The following is a 17877-nucleotide window of genomic DNA, read 5'->3' as shown; positions in this document are numbered from 1 at the left end:
TGAAACAGGAGCTCCCTGAGAAAACACACACATGCAAACTCCACACAGAAAGGACCCGGTCCACCCCACCTGGAGATCGAACCCAGGACCTTCTTGCTGTGAGGCGACAGTGCGACACACCGAGCCACCGTGCTGGTTCATACCAGATGCCATAAGCTTCAAGTCTTGTGGCATCAATGAAACTTAGCTGCCCAACAACCTTTCAGCGGTTCATGACTTGTACCTCCTCAGATTACTGTTGGTTGGTTCTTACCAAGATTGCTGTTTTAGATATACTCCCCATCTTCAGACAATAACAATTTGGCTCTTTTCAAAGTAACTCTTACTTTATAGTACTTTATTATCCCTGCGTTCAAGATGTTTACCTGTTCACTACCATCAGCCGTACATTTATTCTTTTTCCTCTTTTTCTTTTTGTTATTATTATATTTTATTCATTTTTCCTTTGATTCTCAAGCTTGTCATCTCCAAATACTGCTGCAAAACCCTACACTGACTAAGGAGGGCTGTGCCCAACATGTGTAGTATCCAGTGGCTTCTTTTCACTTACACAAGATGAGTGCACACAGGAATCAGCATCTCGTACATAGATTCATATGCTGATCACCATTATTTCCCATCTCTGTCCAGGCGCTATCGACCAGCTAGCAGAGGCCGCTATTGTAAGCAATGAGAAATCCCTTCGGCCCTCAGACATAGCCATCATGTTTGTGTAAGCACCTGGATAGGTCAAGTGAGTCAAACTTGTTATGTGTATCAATTTTTAACACTTTAGGCCAGTCTAGAGCGCTGATGTAAAAGATTATATTTAAAGATAATATCTTATACATTATATTATGAAATATGCAGTATATGTTAATGTGTCTTACAGTAAGCAACCAAATGTATTTAATCAAAATCCTTACAAATAACAAAAATTCTAATAACATTGTAAAATAATAAAAATAACACTAGTAAAAATACATTTCCTTTGACAGACATGTATAAATACACATAAAGCCATGTTGTATGGGTCTAAAGCTCAACAACAATTCAGTTTAAACACTTTAAGCCAACAAAGGTTTCTTTACTACAGAGCTAACAGTGACTGAGGGTGGGGGGGGGGATGTGGGTTAAATCCGTAAGTGGCTAGTTTCCTGTAACACATAACAGAAGATCTTCTAATCCACACCAGTCTTGCTCTGCCTAAGGTCATTCCTTATGCTACAGTAATCCTTAAACAAACAGAAGCCACCTTTGACTGGGCCACAATGTTATCAGGATGCCCCCCCCCCCCCCCCCACAGCACTGCCAAATTCCACAGTGTAAGTGATGTGCTCAGACAAGGTGCTTTGACGTTCCCCTGTGCAGACCCCAGCTCTTGTCCAACAACGGTCCCGCTAGCCCTATCTGCTATCTTTCGTCAGGCCGAGGATAGAGGGGTATTGGGACCACCTCAGTCCTGCAGCAGCAGTCAGGACCTACATGATTAAGATAGATAGACGGACCTGGGACACTTAATCTTTCTGTGATTAACTATGTTGACTGAAATATGTTAACTGCATCCTCATGTTCCACTTGTATAATTAGGTTAAATGAGCAGAGTGCAGTATAGCTCGCTCTAGTGCAGCGTGTAGCTTTGCAATCGCTTTTATCAAAAAATTACTTTGAAATGTTTACAGGAACAAAGGGGAGAAATTAGGCATATTACAAAGACTGTACAGTTTAGCTGTAGAATATTACAGACTTAAGCCGTGCATAATGACAGACAAACAAATGTGTGTAATACAAAAAGGTGGTAAACACAAATATATGGTGGAACAAATTCCACCAAAACAGAACAAAAAAACCCAAAACATATGCTTTCTGACTGTGTAAGATGTGACTTTAAAAAGTGACACTTTCAGAAAAAAGAAGCCAGTTTTAAACTACCTAGACTTATAGAATGCAACAATGGTTAGAAAAATCATGACAAAAGCTGTCTTGGATGCTTCAACTATTTTTCCTTGATCTTTTCAAATCTGTCATTTCAAATCTGTGTCTATGCTGTATAATGATAACTACGCTCATTTTCACAGACAGGTTTATTTAATGCTGTGTTGTGATCATTCAAAATAGTACAGTGGTACCTTGTAACTCCTTGAAACTGCATTTCTGTGGAATAACCTTCAGATTCACTCTGAAAGCGTCCACATTTATGTGTTTTTCTGGATTTTCCTCACTGTTTCACTTTTAAACTTGTGTTACAGCTCAAGGTTCTGAGAAATTGTAAGAATCAGCTTTCTATTTCAGTGTTTTTATATTATATTTATATTATTTTCAGTGTATAAGCGTCAAAAACAACTCCATTATTTTACATTAGCCTAAAATATATGCAAGTCAACAGGACCATGGAACGCATTAACAGGTTTCCCATACATCCTTATGGGAAAAAATACCTTGAAACTCAACGTCTTTTAAACTCAACACCAGTCCCAGAACAAATTGACGTTGAGTTCAAGGTACCACTATATTTAGAAAGTCTTATTAAAATGGTTCTGATGTCAATTTTGTACCTGCAATAATCTGTGGAATATAATAATACTTGTTTTATTAATTTTAATATGGAATAAAGTGATTTTTAAACAGAAAGTGCAATATGATGTACTCTGTCAGTGGTTCAAAATGATGCGTTACAAATGGCACTTTGGAAGTGACAAATTGTCCCACAACCAGAAAAAATGAAGCTTTTAAAGCTATTAGTTTTATTGATGCTAATTCTGTAATTCTGCAAATCAGTTTTTTGTTTCATTTTTATCAACTGCTTTATCCTGGTCAGGGTCCTGTTCAGTCAGGAAACACTGGGTACAAGGCAGGAATACCCTGGGCAGGGTGCCAATCCACTGCAGGGCTTCTTTCTCCTTAGACACAGTAATTTCTGACACAGCCTGGTGCACCACTGAGATACGAACTCAAACCTCAACAGTGGTGGGCTAACATAATGGACCCATGTGCCACCCAAATGCCAACAGCAAATCAACAAAAGGACATTATTGCACTTTTCTGAAAATTATCAATGATTAAATGCACCCCAATAACAATCATACTTTTAATGATGTATATTTTCTGCACAATAATGTAATACATGTTGTGCATTTATTAAGCTGATTAATGGATTTGGTGTCAAAATGTCCCATTTGCGCTTTAAGCCAAATATAGAAGGAATAAAAATACAAAGCTTTTCTGTGTTTGATAGTAGCATCAATGAGCTATTAGGGCATTTCCCATTGTGGGAAAAGCTAACGTAGATAGTACTCTCTCTCTCTCATTAGTATAGAATTCAGTCATAGTCACAGTCAGCCTGATAAGGACTAATGGAGGTCTCAACTATACCTATGCATATCCTATCAATTCTGCTCACTTATTTTAGAGATACCCCTACAGTAAACATAGCATGGCATGTACTTCCATTACAGAGTACATATCTGTCAGAACACTTATATCCAAACTGTACCTTAACAAGAATGCCCTTCTAATGTACAGAATAGCATAGGTTAATGGAATACAGAAAAGTTGAAGTAAAAAAATCATAGTTAAACAGAAACACTGACAATATTTGGTAGATGTAAATGATATAAGAATTCTTTAAGAAAACAGTTATCAGTTACCCTGTCATACACACTGCACTCATGGTTTCCATTCCTGCTCACTTTGTTAATATTAATTTTAAACAAGAGGATTAAATTCAGCAGAATAAAATATCATCGTATGAAGAAACATTACTATAAGGCTAATCTGTAAAAGACATCTACTGCTCATAGATTTTAGTGTTTACACATTCCTCCTAATATATACACAGGTATATATCCACTAGCACTGATTCACACGCATAGCTTTCTTTTAATATATCATTAAAACCGAACAGTTATATGAGCTGCCAGTGTCAAATGCAATTAAATAAAGGAGCAACCAACCATTTATAATAACACTTGCACTTTTGTGTGATCACTGTATGCCAGTACAGATATTTTATTATATGTTTTTTTTAAGAAAAGTTATTTACAGCTATCAAAATTATTCGACTCTCATTGCAAATTAGGTTTACTAGCTAAATCTATACATTTTCAACCAATCAAGAACAATTTAAATAGCTCAACACAACTATATAACAATACAACAAGTGGTTTCTCTAAATTCAACACAAAATGTCACATTTAATGACTACTGCAGTCTGCAGTCTCAGAATTATTTAACCCCTATATGACAAACATCTTTAATACTTACTTCAGCACTCTTTTACTGTTATGACCCACTGCAAAAGTGATGCATTCCCAGATACTAGCTACTGGCAGTGTTCCTGAACAGTCTTAGCCCATTCCTCATGGGCAATGGCCTCCAGTTTACTTAAATTCTTGGGTTTGTGTGAACCTTTAAATCCCACCAAAGATTTTCTATGGGGTTCAAGTCAGGCGATTGTAGACTTTGAGGTATGCTTGGGATTATTGTTCTTTTGGAAGGTCAAATGACACCCAAGCTTCAGCTTTTTTACAGAAGGCATAACATTTCCTCCAATGATTTTTTGATACTTTATTGAATCCATCTTACCCTCCACACACTGCAGGTTTGAGCATATTGATACTGACCTTTAAACTGTTTAGTATGAACTTTAATGTGCAAACTGAAACCTTAGTGTCTGCTGCCAGCAAATGCTTCACTTGAGGGTTTTTGACCACCTGTCTCCTCAGAAATATGGTGGTAGTCAGGGACAGCTTCCTCACTCTGCCACATCCAGGTAGTGTAGCCAGTGTTCCTTTAACTTCAAACTTGTGAACTATGCTTCCAGCTGAATTACATGACATGCCTTTGCTATATTTTTTCTTGTTTGTACAAGGCAATTATCTCTTCTCCTGACAATTATTTTGTCATATTTGTAACATGCAATCAAACGCCACAGTCAACAAACCCCTAGCCAGTCCAGGTATTTGATGTGTTTTATCTCAAGCACACCTGATGCAACTAATGAAGCCTTTAAAACAACACCTGACCTGCAAATGTGTCCTTTTGGGTGGGATTCTATTGAGGGGGTTAAATAATTGAGACTGCAGCAGTCATTAACAGTGTTAAATTTGGAGAAACCACTTGTTATATTAGTTGTGTTGATGTACTTTGCAAACAGCTTTGCAAAATATTTAAATAATAATAAAAATGCTGTCAACACATTCAGAAATCAATTTATATTATATTAGTATGCTTTTAAGAAAATATTAGACAGCGTACTGCATCATAAAGAGGACCTTTTGAGGTCCAGTGTTTGGGTCAGTGGGCCTTCAAAGCAAGCTTGTAAATTACTCAAATAAACAAATCCTTTGGGTAATTTAATCAAATTGTATTTGCCTGGGGGACCTGGGTTTGATCTTTGCATCCTGACAGTGTTTGCAAGGAGTTTCCCATGTTCTTTTTGTATTTGTGTGATTAACTTCTAAATACTCTGATTTTCTACAACCTAACAAAAAATGTAGTAGGTGTATTGGCAATGCCAGATTGCCCATAGACCCAAGTAAATAAATGTATTACATTCCTGCATATATTCCTGTCTTGTGCTCGGTGACATTGACCAGGGTAAAGTGATTAAGCAATGTGATTATTTCAACTGCCAACTGAAAATCAGCAGAAATATAACTTGGACTTGAATAGTCATTAACTTAGCTTATGATTTGTGACAATTCAGATAAGCTAAAGCACCGTATGCTTAACGGAGATGAAAGAAAACCAAGGAACTCATGCGGACATGAGGAAAACATGCACATTTAACAGACAGTGACTGAAAGTGAGGACAGAACCAATGTTTCTCTGCTGGACCCATTTTACCAAGTGCATCGTAATGCAGTTATAAAACATTATAACGACATTAGAACGATATTACCAATAAAATAATAGAAGCTGCATGTAAAGTTTGGTGATCCACTGACAGTCAAAAAAAAAACTGTAACTAACAAAACTTACAGCCACTACTCTGTCAGCTTCTATTATTAAGAGATAACTTTTCGGCCACACGACGTGTGGAGTCCACCTGGACATCTGTGAAATCAGGCATTACTCAAGCAAATCGTTCCTGCCGGGCCATCATGCAGCATGATGCGAGCCAAAGGGAACGGATACAAGCTCAGTACAATGCACATAAATCAGTAGATAAGCCTGACAGCGAGATACAAAACAAATGCTATTAAAGAGAATTAGAGTGTTAAAGTGCTTGATATTGTTTGGTTGTTCATTCACTGACAACTACAACTGCAAGTAGTAACTTAAAGTATCAAATGTACACATTTATTACCTTTTTCAATACTGGTATGATCAAAATCAAAGTTTAATTTAAATGGATTTGTAAAGTGACCTTGTGTGGAAAAAGATGATCTGTGAATGAAACTTGCTTTAAGCTTTACAAGGACTTAAATCCACTTTCTCAAAAGCATCAACAGTAACTGCTTACATGCTAAACAAACTGGTCACTGATGTACACATCTGTTTCAAACTTGCCTAAAATATCTTTGATCTGTGACTATTGTAGTAGCAGCTGCACAGAAATGTATAAAAACTCAGAAAGCTGCAAGCTTATTAAGTACAGCTATGTGGTACCTTTTCCAATAAAATCACATATCCTTAATACCAGATCAGTGGTATTCACTCTTACTTATAAAGACCCACCATGTAGGAGCTTTACCTAGTTTGTTTGTTAGGATTTGAACGTCATGTTTTACACTTTGGTTACATTCATGACAGGAATGACAGTTACTCATTACACAAGGTTCATTAGTTCATGGACACAGTCATGGACAATTTAGTATCTCCAATTCACTTGCATGTCTTTGGACTGTGGGAGGAAACCGGAGCACTCTGAGTAAACCCACGCAGACACGGGGAGAACATGCAAACTCCACACAGAAAGGACCCAGACCACCCCACCTGGGGATTGAACCCAGGACCTTGCTGTGAGGCGACAGTGCTACCCACTTAGCCACCGTGCTGCCCGAGCTTTACCTAGTAACTCTAATCAGTAGTTTGAAAACTCAAAATCAGCTGATTAAGAAAGTGGAATTAAATGTACCTGGTTAGTGCATGTTGCTCTTTTTTAAATGAGTACCACTGTACCAGAAAGATGTACCAGTCAAACAAGCAACTAATCAACTATGATTTATTAAACTGATCCCAAAACTGAGTTAGGCTTACCCTCTGTAACCACTGTGTGTAATTCTCCATGATGTGCTCCAACTGCTGAATCTTCTGGCTGGAGAAGTCAGGCTCAGGTGGTGGAGAGTCTCTCTGAAGTGAATTGGCATTGTACTGTACGCCCGCTTTATTCTCACGACAGGACCCATCGCCTTCCGGGAGTATAAAAGTGTAGGTGCATTGTCCATGCTGAAGCCGATGGTATCTGCGGCTAGTGGAACCTCCTGCATTGCTGACTGTGCTGCTGCCTTTCCCTGAGGAGCTCCGTGATCCTTCGTCTGCCCCTCTCTTTGTATCGCTCCCAACACAACTGGCCACCACCAGTAGCGCTACCAAACACAAAGAGCGACAGGCAAGCGTCCACCAGAGCATGTCAGCACTTCAGGGATACAGAGCTATCAAGCAAGGCTCTTCAGTTCAATCAATCAGTTCTTCTAAGTTGTCCTGAATATGATGATATCAGAAATCCAGTGCAGAGTCCAATGATCCAGCGAATGTGGTGGTTATGTCCATGTGGGACATTCTTGGTAAAGAACCTGTAAAGAACATCGCTGGTCTGCTTGTACCATCACAATCTTGATGTAAAGTTTTTCTGTCCAGTTGGTCCTCTTGGAGAAGCAGAAGATATGAAGAGGTTGTGTGCATGTGTTGCACACTGACAGATCATGTGGATTTAAATTTGTGGCTGAGTAACTAAGGAAGCTTGTCCATGGAGGTGCTGTGTGAACTGTGTTGTCAGACCTCCTCTGGTTCTCTGCCTCCTCTAGCTTTTTTTTATATCCCCCCCTCTCTCTACCTTCTTCTCTATACTGCTCTATTTGCTAACTCTATTCAGTCCATGACCAAGCGACTGAGTAGGATTCTTTGCTTTGGACTTCCAGCACACTCTGTGCCTGCCCCTCACAGTGACTAGTGAGGAATGTGTGTGCGCGTATGTGTGTGTGTGTGTGTGTGTGTGTGTGTGTGTGTGTGTGTGTGTGTGTGTGTGTCAGAGAGAGCGCGAGAAGGACCCCAGCACAGAGGATGTTCTCAGACTATAAGGATTGTTTTACAGGCTCTCTGACCCTGAGCTCTTGTTGCAAGCTCCTGTACACTGTGCCCACTGCAGCCATCTATGCATGTACAGATGGGTTAGAAAATTAAATTGGATATCAGCGTATAAGTAAGATGTGAGACATCACATGTCACCAGAACAGCTTTTTCAGAACTGTAATGGTGGAATAGAGAACCATTCTACACAAATAGATTTCCCTATTTGTTCCAATAACTTATTCAGGTCATTTCCCTTAATTTGTTATACCGTAGAATCAAACCAAATAAAAAAGGGTTTATACTGTTTGTGCATGTAACATTTTTACATTTCAAGTTCATGTTTAATCACCACATTAGCCTCATCAGGGTCAGGTTTCCAGTTTCCCTAGAATCACTTGGTGCAATGCAGTAACACATCCTGGAAAGAATCATGTCTGTATGTAGATGTTAATTGTCTCTATAACTACAATTAACTTAATAATATGGCAGTAAAAAGTTAATTAAAAGTCAGCCTTGGACACAAAATACAAAAATTAACAATGTGCCCTCAGACTAATGATAAGGTGATAATGATAAGACATCTCCATTCCTACAACCCTTAAAAAATCTTTCTGCTAAATTTACACATACACTGATCAGCCATAACATTAAAACCACCTCCGTGTTTCTACACTCACTGTCCATTTTATCAGCTCCACTTACCATATAGAAGCACTTTGTAGTTCTACAATTACTGACTGTAGTCCATCTGTTTCTCTGCATGCTTTGTTAGCCCCCTTTCATGCTGTTCTTCAATGGTCAGGACTCTCCCAGGACCACTACAGAGCAGGTATTATTTGGGTGGTGGATCATTCTCAGCACTGCAGTGACACTGACATGGTGGTGGTGTGTTAGTGTGTGTTGTGCTGGTATGAGTGGATAAGACACAGCAGTGCTGATGGAGTTTTTAAGTCAGAGACGGTCGCTCATCTGTTGCTGCTGTTTGAGTTGGTCATCTTCTAGACCTTCATCAGTGGTCACAAGGCGCTGTTGGCTGGATATTTTTGGATGGTGGACTATTCTCAGTCCAGCAGTGACAGTGAGGTGTTTAACATCTACAAGGTGGACCAACTAGGTAGGAATGTCTAATAGAGTGGACAGTGAGTGGACATGGTATTTAAAAACTCCAGCAGCGCTGCTGTGTCTGATACACTCATACCAGCACAACACACACTAACACACAACCACCATGTCAGTGTCACTGCAGTGCTGAGAATGATCCACCACCTAAATAATACCTGCTCTGTGGTGGTGCTGACCATTGAAGAACAGGGTGAAAGCAGGCTAAAAATGTATGCAGAGAAATAGATGGACTACAGTCAGTACTTGTAGAACTACAAAGTGCTTCTATATGGTAAGCAGAGCTGATAAAATGGACAATGAGTGTAGAAACAGGTGGTTTTAATGTTATGGCTAATCGTGTATAATGGTAAGTTTAAAGTCTAAGCAGTGACTTTCAGAGCACCAAGCTAATAGTAAAAATTGTAGTTTATTACTAAACTTTGCAGAAACACAGGATTTTTTTTTTTTTTTGACAAAAGTGCTTGTTCAAATGTGCAAAAAAGGGCCTGAATGCATTACTCTCTTCCCCTGTAATTCTATATGCATAGCTTCATCATTAATTTCTCTGACACCATATTTATCTTTGAAACCATTAGAAAGTATAGTACACCACGTGAAATTTGATCACAGGACGAGACAGTCAAGACCTGGCTTTTCTGTGACCAGTGCTGTACATTCTCCTGTAAAACTTACGGCCAGGATTAGTGTGGCTCTAGATCAGTGCAAAGAACATTAACGGTCAAGATACCTCAGTGAAAGATGAGAGGCCAGAGGTCAAGTTCCAATTAAAGCTTGTGAAGGTCTCTATTCACACCCCACCCCCATCTTCTAGAGAATCTGCTCTGTAGATAAAGAGTGGCTGCTCTGGAGTGATACACCCCCTACTAAAGCAAGGGCCCATGCATTAATTCACACCAGTGTCCTCACAGTCTTCAAGTGGTGTGGAGGCAGGCTGAGATAACAGGCCGAGAATATCCTTGGACTAGGCTCAGGCTAAATATTTCCCTAAAATCTGGGACCTAAGGCCTTGCCCCTGTGTTCAATCCACAGTCATCTGTCCAACCTTACTATTAGTAGTAAAATACTTATTTGGGAACTGTTACATAAATGGTAGTAAGTCAAGCAAATTTCATGAGCTACGACAATATATCATTAATGTTGTAAAATCTTGAAGGATCTCATGCTAGTTTGCCCTGCACCTAGGGTGGCATTAAACCACTAAACATGTAAAGTACAATATGGTTTTATTGAAACTCATATTTCAACTCTAACATAAGGCTCATTATGGCACCCAAGAGAAAAAGTCCACAGTTTATAGGGTTTTGGCCAAAGCATCTAAGCAGAAGAAGTTGTGTGGGAAATGCCTAGGCTGTCCATATTTACACCATCCTAATTGAGTTTAATCCTGCAGGACTTAAATCGTCACAGGAATGTAAATAAAAAGTGGTGGGGGTAATAGTGGTGGTGGTGTTGTGGTCTTACACAGAGTTGAAATGCTGAGGTGCCAAAAGGCTATAACAGATCATATAATATTAATCTGTTTATTTTTCTGAATGGAAGTGTTATTGTTTTATATAAGAAGTTTCTTATAACATGCCAGAGCAGTATCAGAGCAATATTAGAGCAGTCCTATTCTGAAAAAAAAAACAGATTAATATTATGTGATCTGTTATAGTCTGTTAATAAATATGTACAGTATATTAATACAATCCAATAGAATTCAAAAACTTTGATCATCTTTTGATGAAGCTTTTTTGTTGATGTGGAGGTATGCTTTGGGTCATGGTTGTGCTGAAAGGTCAAATGTCTCCTCATCCTTAGCGTTTTAGAAGAGGTCTGACAGTTTTGTACCATAATTGACTCACATGTGGAACTGTTCATAATTCCCTCTATTTTAACTAAAGCCTCAGTTTCAGCTGAGGAAAACAGACTCAAAGGATAATGCTACCACCACCATGCTTCACTTTGTGTATGGTACTCTTCTGTGCAGTGTTGTTTTGTGCCAAACAAACCCTTTGGAATTATGGCCAAAAAGTTTAATTTTGTTCGCATCAAAGCATAACACATTTTTCCTGCTTTTTCCATGCTTTTGACAGACTTGAAATAGGATTTTGTTAAATGTAGTTGAGCTTGGATGTTTTTCTTAGTAGTTCTGTCTTGCCAGCCTACCCTAAAGTCCAGGCATATGAAGAATACTGAAGATTGTTGTCTCATAGTACACAACCAGTACTTTATGAAGCTCCTTTAACACTGCTGTAGGCATCTTGGCAGCCTCCCAGACCAGCTTTCTTCATGTCTCATCAATAGGGCCCTACTAAATTCACGGGAAAATATGCTTATTTCACGGACCTCTGTTTTCAAAATCACAGACTTTGAAGAAAAGGGCTACATTTCACAGCAGTCATTAAATAACACTCATAGGTTGAATGGAAGCTACAGTAACACAGCACAGCCTACCTTAATAGCTCCCTCTTAAAGACCAAAACACTCGTCTGTGTTTTGACATCCCCCTCCTCTGCGTCCACAGAATCAGATGGGAGTTTTTCAAACTTAGTTACCTGAGTCGTGTTTTAGCTGCTTTAGACTTCAACTTGGACATTTTGTCTAACCGATTGCTAGTGTAACAGAGCTTGTTTAGAGTTTGCTGAGTTTATAAAGTAAGAAATAAACTGTATATAGACAAACTATCAGGAGCGTAATACTTTACTGGCTTGTTCTTTTGAGCACAGACCACAGAGAGATGATCACGAGTGTAGAGAACACACTACGTAAACGCATACATCAAACATTATCAGCACACTACACCATAGCACACTAACTTAATTGCTCAATGACTGCCTCATGTTCCGCCTTGTGTACACAAGTCACCAAACATAAACCTTAAATTTTGAATATTACAACAAATTGCATATTGCATGAAAATCGTCCATTAATAAGGTAGTGCCTTAGTTATCAATTTTTAAAAGAAATCTAGTTTTTGGTAATGTCATTAATGTGCTATAATTTATTCACTTGTTGACTGTCTTCACTGTGTTCTTTGGTATATGTAATGTCTTGAAAAAAATGTTTGTACCCTTCTCCTGATTGATACCTTTCAACAATGAAATCCCTTTGATGCTTTGTACAGTCTTTGCGGTCCAAGGCTTTTGCTGTAAGATGCAACTCAGTAAATGTCAGGAAAATCCTACTAGAAGAACTAGTAAGACAGGTGTGTACTGACTACTTTTTAACATGTTTGAATGCGATTGGTTAATTCTGAACACATTCCCAATTACAAGCCAGGTACATATATAAATGTTATACATTGTATGCCACTATACTATCTTAACTGCTTTTATGCAAACAAGTTGCAGAACAACATTCACTCCTAATCAGATGCAAAGCTCACTCAGCGCCAGTTTACCAAGGAAGCATGTACAGTGTATCACAAAAGTGAGTACACCCCTCACATTTCTGCAAATATTTCATTATATCTTTTCATGGGACAACACTATAGACATGAAACTTGGATATAACTTAGAGTAGTCAGTGTACAACTTGTATAGCAGTGTAGATTTACTGTCTTCTGAAAATAACTCAACACACAGCCATTAATGTCTAAATAGCTGGCAACATAAGTGAGTACACCCCACAGTGAACATGTCCAAATTGTGCCCAAATGTGTCGTTGTCCCTCCCTGGTGTCATGTTTCAAGGTCCCAGGTGTAAATGGGGAGCAGGGCTGTTAAATTTGGTGTTTTGGGTACAATTCTCTTATACTGGCCACTGGATATTCAACATGGCACCTCATGGCAAAGAACTCTCTGAGGATGTGAGAAATAGAATTGTTGCTCTCCACAAAGATGGCCTGGGCTATAAGAAGATTGCTAACACCCTGAAACTGAGCTACAGCATGGTGGCCAAGGTCATACAGCGGTTTTCCAGGACAGGTTCCACTCGGAACAGGCTTCGCCAGGGTCGACCAAAGAAGTTGAGTCCACGTGTTCGGCTTCATATCCAGAGGTTGGCTTTAAAAAATAGACACATGAGTGCTGCCAGCATTGCTGCAGAGGTTGAAGACGTGGGAGGTCAGCCTGTCAGTGCTTAGACCATACGCCGCACACTGCATCAACTCGGTCTGCATGGTCGTCATCCCAGAAGGAAGCTGACGCACAAGAAAGCCCGCAAACAGTTTGCTGAAGACAAGCAGTCCAAGAACATGGATTACTGGAATGCCCTGTGGTCTGACGAGACCAAGATAAACTTGTTAGGCTCAGATGGTGTCCAGCATGTGTGGCGGCGCCCTGGTGAGAAGTACCAAGACAACTGTATCTTGCCTACAGTCAAGCATGGTGGTGGTAGCGTCATGGTCTTGGGCTGCATGAGTGTTGCTGGCACTGGGGAGCTGCAGTTCATTGAGGGAAACATGAATTCCAACATGTACTGTGACATTCTGAAACAGAGCATGATCCCCTCCCTTTGAAAACTGGGCCTCATGGCAGTTTTCCAACAGGATAACGACCCCAAACACAACCTCCAAGATGACAACTGCCTTGCTGAGGAAGCTGAAGGTAAAGGTGATGGACTAAACCCAATTGAGCACCTGTGGCGCATCCTCAAGTGGAAGGTGGAGGAGTTCAAGGTGTCTAACATCCACCAGCTCCGTGATGTCATCATGGAGGAGTGGAAGAGGATTCCAGTAGCAACCTGTGCAGCTCTGGTGAATTCCATGCCCAGGAGGGTTAAGGAAGTGCAGGATAATAATGGTGGTCACACAAAATATTGACACTTTGGGCACAATTTGGACATGTTCACTGTGGGGTGTACTCACTTATGTTGCCAGCCATTTAGACATTAATGGCTGTGTGTTGAGTTATTTTCAGAAGACAGTAAATCTACACTGCTATACAAGTTGTACACTGACTACTCTAAGTTATATCCAAGTTTCATGTCTATAGTGTTGACCCATGAAAAGATATAATGAAATATTTGCAGAAATGTGAGGGGTGTACTCACTTTTGTGATACACTGTATATGGTTAATTAGCAGGCAATGATATGCGATTCCACAACATTCTTCTAAACTCAATAGCCTGGTTCATCAGTGTCTAAGTCTACTTCATCAGGTCTTAATGGAAGTCCAGAAACAGCATTATTCAAATGTGTAAAGCTCCATATATCTATCTTGTCAAGCTGCCAAGAACAGACAATTACATTCACTATGGCTGACACCTAAAGCAAAGTGACAAACGATGAATGTCAAGTTGAAAGAATTAAGTACTTCAAGGAAAGAAATTTACACACATTAACAAAGACTTTTCATAGAAGTTTTAGTCAGTTAAACTACCATGTGGCATGATAAAGCATGATACTGCTTTCAAGCCAAAATAAAAAAGCACTCAGTCAGCACTGAGTATCAGCTATTAGCTACAAGCTAGAAAAATCTGATCCACTCTCCCACTCCAGTTTAGTAGGAGATGTGACAGTCAGATTCAACAAATAGTATGTACCTAGCTATTGAAGATTGCCTGTTTAATATACAAAACAATATAAAAAAATTAAAAAATTTTCAATGCAATATAACAGAGTTCAGGTCTTTCACCATCTACTGTACAGATTTGAAAATATTTAGAAGGTAGGTTACACAGAAATGGTGCTTGTACATGCACAGCTGCAATCAGAAATATTCAACTCCCAGTAACATTTTGTTAATACTGGCTTGTCAAAGGTATTCAACCCCCACATAATGCTGCTGATTTTAACACCTAGTGCTTACTGCTATTCTGTATGACCTAAAGTTGGGTTACAACATGATTAAATCATTGGGATAATTTACAACAATTTTATTAGTGATGTGATATAAAAACACATTTATTTACAAATTTATTACAACAAACCTAAAAAAAAGAAATAGGACTGGTAAAGCTTTTTGTTTCCGTTTACATTTTAACTTAATTACAACTAATAAAATTACACTTAGCCAATTTTATTCTATATTTTACTGTTTGTTAGGAAATGATTAGCATTTGGGCAGTCAGGGTTCTTTCCGTGTGGAGTTTGCATGTTGTTCTTGTGTCTGGTTGGGTCCAAAGACATGCAGACAGGCCAAATGGGGTTACCTAATTGTGTGTCTGCCTGTCCTGTGATGCACTGGAAAACCGTCTGAGGTGTTTCCTACCTTTTTTCCAATTATCAGGCCCACTACGACCCTGACTAGGATAAAGCCAAACAACAAAAAACAAACAATAAGTAAATGAATGATTATTATTTAAGCTTTCTGTTTAACGTGTAGTCTTGCCCTGCACCTACTGGTGCACTGGGTGGCACCAGGCCCACTGTGTCCCTGACCAGAATAATGCAGGTACAAAAGAAAATGAATGAACAAATGCATTATCATCTACAGTATAATCATATCTTGTTTGGTTTGCACTGTGATTAATATGTAATAGGAATGAAAAGTGCTAAAAAACAAGGCAAAAGTGAAACAAGGAGAGAATAGCCTATGAATGTGGCAAAACCACTGATAGCATGTACCTAGTGTAAAAGGAAATGAATAGTGAAAGCATAGATGACATGTTTAGTCTGCCCCCTAGCAGCATGCACTAATTCCATGTGGCAGAGGACATGATTGATTCTTTAAAGTAACCCAGCGTGGCACATGCCTCAATGGCTAATGTCATGAAGCAATAGAAAGCTGAGATAGTGACACAAGCCACCACTACCCAAACACTGCTGTGGATGTTTAGCCCCAGGCCTCTTTCCTCAGGCAAAACCAAGACCACATGCTGTTGTCTGGCCGGTGTCAAAGCAAGCCACACGTTTTTCCAGTGATGGCAAAGTTCAGGTCAGATTTAAGCGAAAGATACACAAGCACCTGCAACGTCTTGTCTTTTTGCTTCTCCGTACTAGGTCTGATTTTAAATTATCCAGACGTTATGTCACAACAAAAGGAAATTGAAAAGAGAACCAATTTTAAAATAAATAAAATAGAAAGTAAATTTTTACTAGCATGTCAAAGAAATGTGCTTATTATACAAGCAGCTGTCCAGACCTCAAACACACATTGTTAGTTATTTATTTTTAAATGTATATGGATTGTTCTAAACCACAATAAAGATTATATATTTTTTCATGTTAACAGTCATCTACATTCTGTCTGGCAAAGCGGTCATGTCTGTTAACTTAGTCAAAGCAAAATATCATAAGTTTAAAAAACAGATGGTGTGGGTGTGATTATAGGATGATTATTGCACCCTGGAGACTCGCAGAAGATGACCTGTTAGAACATTTAAAAGGAAACAAAGAATCTAATATATCTGCCCTTGACTTGGTTATATCCGCATCCTTTTACATATTAACAGCTTGGTAGGTATTTTATTATTACCTTTCTTGTAACCGGACCCCATCAATCATGGGGAGTTTATTTCCTAATCAACTTTACACGGTCTGTCAGGAAGCATTAGTGAATTGCACACCTTACACCTTGTTTTTTGTTTTTTCAAGGCATATCCAACAGGTCCCAGAGTGCATATACTTATAAAAGCAGGTTATTATAGTTTATAGAGAGTAAAACGACCATAATTAAATTAAAAAGTCTACACGTATGTACATTTGTGCAATAATTGAGGGCCTATGTTTTATATTGGTGTGGAAATCAAAATTTTGGGAGACCGTGTCTATTCTAATTATGTTACACAATACTCTTAGTGTATTCATTCATATCTTACTGAATATTATGACAGGAGCTTTACTTTAGAGAGTGTACACAAATGATCTGGCAACAAGCCTTATCTGACACCCAGTTTGAGGTCACCATATGCATCCTGTCTTTAACTGAACCAGAGCTCCATAAGCTCAGAATGTTTTAAATAAGGGTTTCACTCTTCATATAGGGAGAGTAAAATATCCACCGATATTTACCCCCCAAAAAGAAGTAGACCAAATTTTTACCTGGTGAAAAATATTGACCTGACTGACTGGCTGTCAGATCCAAAAAGTCAAGGCCACAAGACAGTATTGTAAATGCCTGCTATCTGGTTTCAGCTTATCTGCTTTCCACCTTTCTCTGATCACATTATGTAAAATGCCTGATCCAGCAGTGTGATACAGAACTACAACCCCAAATCAGAAAAAGTTGGGACAGTATGGAAAATGCAAATAAAATAAAAATGCAGTGTTCCTTACATTTACATTGACTTTTATTTGATTACAGACAGGATGAACCTGAGATATTTTATGTTTTATCTGCTCAACTTCATTTCATTTATTAATAAACATCCATTCCTGCATTTCAGCCCTGCAACACATTCCAAAAAAAGTTGAGACAGGGCAATTTAGGGCTAGTAATGAGGTGAAAAAAAAACAAATAATGATGCGATTTTAAACAGGTGATATCAACAGGTGATTGTAATCATGGCTTGGTACAAAAGCAGCATCCAGGAAAGGCTGAGACTTTATGAGCAAAGATGATCAGAGGATCTCCAGTTTGTCAACAAATGTGTGAGAAAATGATTGAAATGTTTAAAAACAATGAACCTCAAAGAAAGATTGGAAGGGATTTGCATATTTCTCCCTCTACAGTGCAT

The 17877-nt window shown here is 38.8% G+C and overlaps 1 protein-coding gene across 1 annotated transcript in view; it reads right to left on the bottom strand.

The window, feature by feature from the left end:
* angpt1 (angiopoietin 1) overlaps positions 1-7554 on the bottom strand; it is an 86598-nt gene extending 79044 nt beyond the window's left edge. The window contains exon 1 of the mRNA XM_062990467.1: positions 7183-7554. Within this exon, the coding sequence (XP_062846537.1) occupies positions 7183-7554 (372 nt within the window). The remainder of the gene's footprint in view (positions 1-7182) is intronic.
* Positions 7555-17877: the final 10323 nt, after the last annotated feature.

Source organism: Trichomycterus rosablanca, chromosome 2 (genome assembly GCF_030014385.1).
Source record: "Trichomycterus rosablanca isolate fTriRos1 chromosome 2, fTriRos1.hap1, whole genome shotgun sequence".
Classification (NCBI taxonomy): Eukaryota; Metazoa; Chordata; class Actinopteri; order Siluriformes; family Trichomycteridae; genus Trichomycterus; species Trichomycterus rosablanca.
Note: the sequence above shows the minus strand (reverse complement) of the source record. Positions and strands in the feature narration are given on the sequence as shown.